Raw genomic sequence first — 7,317 nt, forward strand, 5'->3', positions numbered from 1 at the left:
AGAGACTGCAGGTAAGAGTCTCTTATCTAGAATCTCTAGAATCAGTAATTTCTGAATTCAGTCATTGGATTGTTTTCAGGTGTGACCTTCCTGCTTTAACATCCTGCTCATGTCGTCTTCAGGTCATCAGTCCGTTCGGCTGGAGGGACATGAGGATCAGTGTGCCGGGCGGGTGGAGGTATGGAAGGACGGGAACTGGGGCACGGTGTGTGACGACAGATGGGACCTGAGAGAAGCCAAGGTGGTTTGCGCCCAGCTGGGCTGTGGGACCGCTCTCAGGGTGACGGGTCAGAATGGATTGTTCCCTCCAGGGAGCGGACCGATTCACCTAGACGAGCTGAACTGCACTGGGAACGAGCAGAACCTGTGGTTCTGTCCGGGTGTCCAGGAAAACTCCGACTGCGGACACAAAGAGGACGCTGGTGTGGTGTGTTCAGGTCAGTCTCCATCAAACATCTGGTCTGTTGGACATGAACTGTCCAAGCTGACGTCTGTCTCTGCCAGTGTCCACATTTGGACACAAACTCATCTTGAGGATGCGGTGATGAGGCTTATTTGGAGGAGCTGCAATCATTTGAAATGTTTTTCACACAAAAAGGAATGAAAACTAAAGATACACAAATATCAAAATGGCTCAAAGTTAAATTCCCATCTGATTCCACTTCCATTCCCTCAACCATCCTACTATCCATCAAACCATCCTACCATCAAACCAACCAACCTTCTGACCATCCAACCATAAATTCATCCTACCATCAAACCAACCAAACTTCTAACCATCCAACCATAAATTCATCCTACCATCAAACCAACCTTCTAACCATCCAACCATAAATTCATCCTACCATCTAAACTTCAAACCATTTTACATTCTAGCATCCAACCATCCTACCATCATATCATGCAATCATCAAACCATCAAGCCATTCAAGAAAAAGTTTAATTTATATAACATTTTTTCAGCAACAAGTTAGTTCATTGTGCTGTGCGTGAATTAGAAGAAAAACAAAACGACAACACAAGCACAATAAAAGAAAAACTATACTTGTTTACAACATGTTCCAGTTGTTCTGGGTTGCTAAGTGCATAGTATTTTTGGAAGTTTGTTCTAGATTAGTAAAGTATAAAGCTTAATGTTGGTTCTTTATGTTTGATTCTTGTTCTGGGTTGCTAAGTACTCCGCAATTTATAAACTAACAGGAGTTTCTCTGTCTTGCTCCAATATTAAAATAAGTAATTGTTATTTCTTCAGCTCTTTCTACCCAACTTTCCCCTGCTTGCTCTGACTCGGTGCTGCTTTTTGGAGCCTCTCTCTGCACATCCTCCAAATCTACCAATTATGGATCTAGTGAACTGGTCTCTCAATGCAATTGATCAAATGTTCTTTGTCTGTCCACATTACCTGTGGAAGTCTTGGGGGACCTGTATTTATGTGGATTCATGATAACAGGATTTCTGCTGTTTGGAGTTGGCGGATACCTGGGATATCGACAAATTCAGAGGAAGTTGTCAGCTGTTTCAGCCCTTGTCAAGCTGCCTGATGAGCTCTTGTGAAGCTAGTGAACACCCAGATTAAGATGCTGTGGGACCAGAGCCACAAGCTGAATGTGACTCTTGCTGAGATTCGCAGGCCTTGGAGGTCAGCAGCGGGATAGAATGGATCTTGGAGAAGTTGCTAGTTCGGCCCCGTTTGAACGGCCAAGCTAATTTCCCTTTTCCACCGGCTCCGCTCGCTTTTGGAGCTTTTCCATCGGATATTTTTCGGGGCTGCCCCTGCTTTTAGGGTCCTGCTTCAGAGCAGGGCTAGCTGGGCCGGCCCTGGCTTGGTGGGTGACGCAGCTGACGCCGCTGCTGCTCTCCAGCCAGGTGAGCAGTTTGTAGATGTATCTGTCTGGTGTTTACTACATTTCAGGTTCCATACATACAGTCATGGAAGACATTTAAAACATAAAGTCTGCTGTAGTTTTATTGCTCAAACACAACATGTGCATTTTCTGAAGGCACTCGGTTGCACATTAGTTATAAATAACTCAATATTGTACAGCATGTTACCTTCATTTGTTCATATTTTATCTCTGTGTGAATCGATTGTTTCTCATTTTGCTGCTGTTGCACCAGAGTTTCCCCTGTTGTAAGATAATAAAACATGTTTTATGATATATTTTTGTAAAATGACTAGATATCAGTTCTCTAATTAAATGGTTATGGTTGTAGAGGACATAAAAATTAACAACAAACCAGAAGAAAACGAGTGGTATTTTATCCATGGCTGTATGTCTGCATAGGTCAGGTCCGCCCTCTACACGTTCTGGGTAACGGCTGTCGGGATCGCATAGTCCCCACTGACAACTTGGACTGTGATTATGTATCATTTTCCTCAAAATCTCTGACTCCAGCGTGTTTGCTATGATTCTATCAATACTGTCGGAGGTCAGTTCCTCTAGATACAGGGCGTGTACTTACAATGCTGATTGGTCAGTTGCTGACAAGTGTCCTAGAATGATTGGAGGAGGATTGCTCTACATCAGCATTGGGGCGGAGCCGGCATCATGTCAGTAGTGGGACAGAGCGCTCCCAAGGACTTGCTCTTAGATAATACCACCATATCAGAGACTAAAGCCTGGGAGAGCTGGCTGCACAGTGAATTCCCCGAGTTCACCGCCTTCACTGGCCTCATGTTTGCTGTTTATTACTAATAACTCCTGCTAGCTTTGCATATGTGCCTTATCCTCCCTGATGTGTCAGTTCTTCACCCCGTCTGTTCTGTTTATTGTATTGAAATTGTGGAGTACTCATTACTTTAAACCAACATTTAGCTTTGTATTTTTAATATCAGATCAAGACCTAGAAAACCTCCTTTTAGTTTTAGTGAACTGAAATCTATGCTGTACAGGTCAACTTGAAACTTTTCCTGTTTTCCCTGCAGAATCTAAGGCGTTGTTTAGGGTAACTACACCAGGTACGACTGAGTTGATGAATTTTCAGCAATTTCAGCTGAGTCTTTGAATCTTTTAATGTATTTGATGTTTGTCTGTTGCTCCAGCTCCTCCATCAGCCGTTTCTTCTCCAGAACATCTCAGCATCTTATGGCTCTTTAGTCTACTGGGTTTTTTTGCCACCCTGGTAACGTTTCTCTGCTGCTATTACTGCAGACGAGATGGTAGGTCCTCGCCTGGTAAACATCTGAATCTGTAGCAAATCTGTCATGTCTGCAGTGAATCCAGCAGTAAACTTTGTTCTAACATTGTAAAGATGAGCGAGGTGAGGAGAAGAGAGCAGACGCTGGTGTGAAGAACCAGGTGACTGTGAGTGTGTGGACCATGAGGTGGGAATCCTGAAGATGGACCAACGCTTGAAGAAGCACAGACTCCAACATCCTGATTATTGGTTTAGACCAATAATTGGTCTAAACCGTAATACGTGTAATAAAGAATACATGTTATATTCTAATTTGAAAATAATTAATAAAAACTATAAACATTTTGCTCTCCATATTTATAATGAATTATATAAAATCAGGGTGTATTCACACGGGCCCTGTTTAGTCCGCTTTAATCAGACTGTAATTTTTGTCTAGAAAGTCAGATTCGTTTGGGGAGTGTGAATGGAAATTTGAATTCCAAACCGGACCAAAGAAGTGAACTCTGATTCGCCTAAAAACCATTTACACAACGATTTCTGGTGAAAATGGAAGTTTTGTTGTGTTTGTAATGTACATTTACATGAAACCACCGAATGTTTTCTCTGACAACGGGTTCCAGAGCCCAATGTTTCTAAAACGTATCGGTGCCCGTTGTGAACAGAGGTTAATTTGCCCAGGTGGCAAAATACATGTGTGCTTCTTCAGCAATCATCTCTTATCTAAAGAACTACGGACACTGTGAAAGCTCAAAACGTGTTTCAGCAAAGTTATCCCACTTTTTTCCAACTGCGCCCTAATCAGACACACACAATGCGTGTTTTCCCCAGTATCTGGGGGAACGGTACCTGATGGGGAAACACGAATCGAATCGACGTGCCTTCAAGTAGATTTTTTTAAATACATGCCCACTTAGTTTCAAAGAACCTAGCACCAACTAGTGGTGTGGCGAGAGCATTACACCTTTTCGATGTGTACTATGCAAAGATTGTAATTAGAACGTCTTCATGTAAATATGTTAACAGAAACGAACAAAAATAAAATTTTCGTTGGATCTTTGTCGTGTTAAACAGGTATTAGTCCGGCTGAAGTGAACTCTGATACGGTTAGAAGGCAAGCAGGCCGCTCCAAGAGCAGGAAGCTAACTACAGCGCAGGGCATTCTGGGTAATATATTACTCTGTTCTCCGGTTTTGTCAGTTGCCATGGCAACGGGTAAACGTGCCGACAGAGTGAGGAAAAGCAGAATATAAATGATTTAAAGTTATCAGCTTATTTTCCCTTTGCTGTGGCGCTCTGCAGCTGCTGTCATTTTAAAACCTTTAATAAATGAAAAATTGAACTATTAATCTCGTTTGAATAACAATAATCAAATAGGATGACATATTTCACGGTTTGTTACTTTTGGACAAATTAAAATTAACAGTAGCAATTATGTAATTATTCACCAATATAAAACAGCAATTTGCTTAGTCCTCTCTTGCATCTTTATAGAAACCAAACTGTTTATAGATTTATATTAAGGCAGAGTACTTACAAACATCAGCAATGTCCTCAGCTTTAATCTAAGCTACGTTTATAGAAATCGGGTAAGAAATAAAGGCGCTGCCATCATTTTGTGACAGATTCCTGCTCATCCCGCATTGGAACAGCCTGGTTTGGTGGACAGACTCACCGCGCAGTAACGGAGCGTCGCTAGCGTTAGCGGCTAACAGCCGATGTCCAAACCAGTAATGTATATGAATGAAGAAATCCTGCAGCCGCTAAAATCTGACACTGCTCCGTTTATGCTTACTTTTTGTGAAGAAGGAAGTTGCGCTGCTCTTCTTCAGAGGTTTTGTGTCGATTCCTTCAGTGGTTCTTGGTGCAGCGCCCCCTCAGGCGACGGGGGGAACAGGTTTTCAGTTAGTTTGGATCGTTTCACTCAGTGCAGTTTGAAAACGAACCACAGCAGCTGAAACTGTAACAAATGTTGCAATTTTGGTCCCCAATCAAACCGAGTCTACCGGACTATCGATTAAAAAGTGTAATCAAATGAATCACACTCTAGCACTATGACTAATCATGATTAATCACTATACCTAACTTTGTAAGCTTAAAATATAAATACTCATAGTTGTGGTGAATTTAAGTATTCACCACATTATATTCACCTCTTCCAGGGGCCTGGGAAGGCCCTCCTCCTGCTGTACTCCAGCCAATTACAATGCCAGAAACTATCTTTTCCATTTGACCGCTTTGTGGCAGAAAGCAGGTCATGGAGTCTCTCTGTACTCAACAGCAACTAAGAGAAATTTACTCCACTACATACAAGTCATAGCAAACAGGGGACCACTGACAGGTAAGATACATTTTAATTTCTTGTTCTTGGCTGCCCCTCCTCTTTCTGATGCCGCCCTGGGTAACTTCCCATATAGTCCATAAGAAAACAGATACTGTAAAACATTTTTTTAAAAATGTTTTGTCTCAAACTAATTGTGTGAAGATTCCCAGCTTTCCAGGTTTTTATGTTCAGGAAGGACGAGGAGCCAGAGGTCAAGGGTCAGACATCCTGAATGAAGGCTGGGTTGGTTTCATTTTGGTCACCATGAAGTCCATCTGTTAGGTGGCTCACTAATAAATCCCTGCTGCAGTTTGGAGCGCGCTCAGTTGGGGATCATTGCAGCCGTTGACGTTCTTCCTGTGAGAACATCAGGATGTGCTTAAAGGGAAAACCTGATCAGTTCAGCGCTGGCCAGTAGAGGGCGCAGCTGTGAGAACCAAACCAGGCAGGTGGAAGAAGAGCCTGTCTGACCCGCAGGTTCTGAAGAGGATGATCAAGTGCTGCTCCATGATGAACTGCCACACACAGGTCAGAGGTCACAGCAGGTTGCTCTGCGCTGCCAGGTGGAACCTGTCGGGTTTCTTGGTTCCTGGTCAGCAGTGCAGAGCTGATGCTCACACTGAGGCATTTGAAGCTTAAAGCAGCAAAATGGTTTACATCTGAAAAAGGAGAAACTGTTTTTGTCCAACCAGCTGCTGTGGAAAACGTTTCCATTCTCTTACGTAGGAGAGTCCGACCAGAGGGGTCGACCGACCAGAGGGTCCGATCAGAGGGTCCGACCAGAGGGTCTCCGACCAGAGGGTCCGACCAGAGAGTCCGACCAGAGGGGTCGACCGACCAGAGGGTCCGATCAGAGGGTCCGACCAGAGGGTCTCCGACCAGAGGGTCCGACCAGAGAGTCCGACCAGAGGGGTCGACCGACCAGAGGGTCCGACCAGAGGGTCTCCGACCAGAGGGTCCGACCAGAGGGTCTCCGACCAGAGGGTCCGACCAGAGGGTCTCCGACCAGAGGGTCCGATCAGAGAGTCCGACCGACCAGAGGGTCCGATCAGAGAGTCCGACCGACCAGAGGGTCCGATCAGAGAGTCCGACCGACCAGAGGGTCCGATCAGAGGGTCCGACCAGAGGGTCCGACCAGAGGGTCCGATCAGAGAGTCCGACCGACCAAAGGGTCCGATCAGAGGGTCTCCGACCAGAGGGTCCGACCAGAGGGTCCGATCAGAGAGTCCGACCAGAGGGTCTCCGACCAGAGGGTCCGACCAGAGGGTCCGACCAGAGGGTCCGACCAGAGGGTCTCCGACCAGAGGGTCCGATCAGAGGGTCTCCGACCAGAGGGTCCGATCAGAGGGTCTCCGATCAGAGGGTCCGACCAGAGGGTCCGATCAGAGAGTCCGACCGACCAGAGGGTCCGACCCTCTGGTGTTAATCTACACATCAAATCCCGTCCTGTCAGATTAACAGAACATATCTGACAGGTTTCCTCCAAGCATTCATGTTTTCTGTCAGGAGTTACACGTGTAACAGAGACAGTTTTCCTGTCCCTCAGCGTCTGACCCCATCAGACACACAGTGAGTTTTGGTGAAACATTAAATCCCTGCTCTCACTACTGAAGGCATTTCCTCCAGAGAGGAAACCATTTTCCCAAAATAACTCAGCCAAAGGTGGGAAATGCTGTTTTTGGGTTTGTGTTGGGACTAACGCTCAGTTTTGGTGAAGGTAAAGGTTGGGCTGTAGAAATGAATGGAAGTCAATGGAAAGTTCCCATAGACATTGTGACAAACGTGTTTCTGCATGTGTGCGGTTTACACAGCTGTAGTCCAAATAAATAAAGATAAAATATGAAGTGAAGGAAAAC

The 7,317-nt window shown here is 44.9% G+C and overlaps 1 protein-coding gene across 2 annotated transcripts; it reads left to right on the forward strand.

Annotated features, from left to right (window-relative positions):
* Positions 1–73: 73 nt before the first annotated feature.
* LOC106943242 (T-cell differentiation antigen CD6-like) lies at positions 74–3,544 on the forward strand. Of its 2 annotated transcripts, none has more exons than XM_015026572.1 (4): positions 74–437; positions 2,927–2,959; positions 3,044–3,160; positions 3,253–3,544. In XM_015026572.1, the coding sequence occupies exons 1-4, from the start codon at positions 110–112 to the stop codon at positions 3,336–3,338; spliced, it is 564 nt and encodes a 187-aa protein (XP_014882058.1). In that variant the 5' UTR covers positions 74–109; the 3' UTR covers positions 3,339–3,544. The 2 variants fall into 2 exon arrangements, with proteins under 2 accessions (XP_014882058.1, XP_014882057.1); XM_015026571.1 differs by having other exon boundaries at positions 75–437; positions 3,038–3,160.
* Positions 3,545–7,317: the final 3,773 nt, after the last annotated feature.

The sequence above is a fragment of the Poecilia latipinna genome, unplaced genomic scaffold (genome assembly GCF_001443285.1).
Source record: "Poecilia latipinna isolate Pla-1442-1.1 unplaced genomic scaffold, P_latipinna-1.0 Scaffold5035, whole genome shotgun sequence".
In the NCBI taxonomy this organism is placed as follows: domain Eukaryota; kingdom Metazoa; phylum Chordata; class Actinopteri; order Cyprinodontiformes; family Poeciliidae; genus Poecilia; species Poecilia latipinna.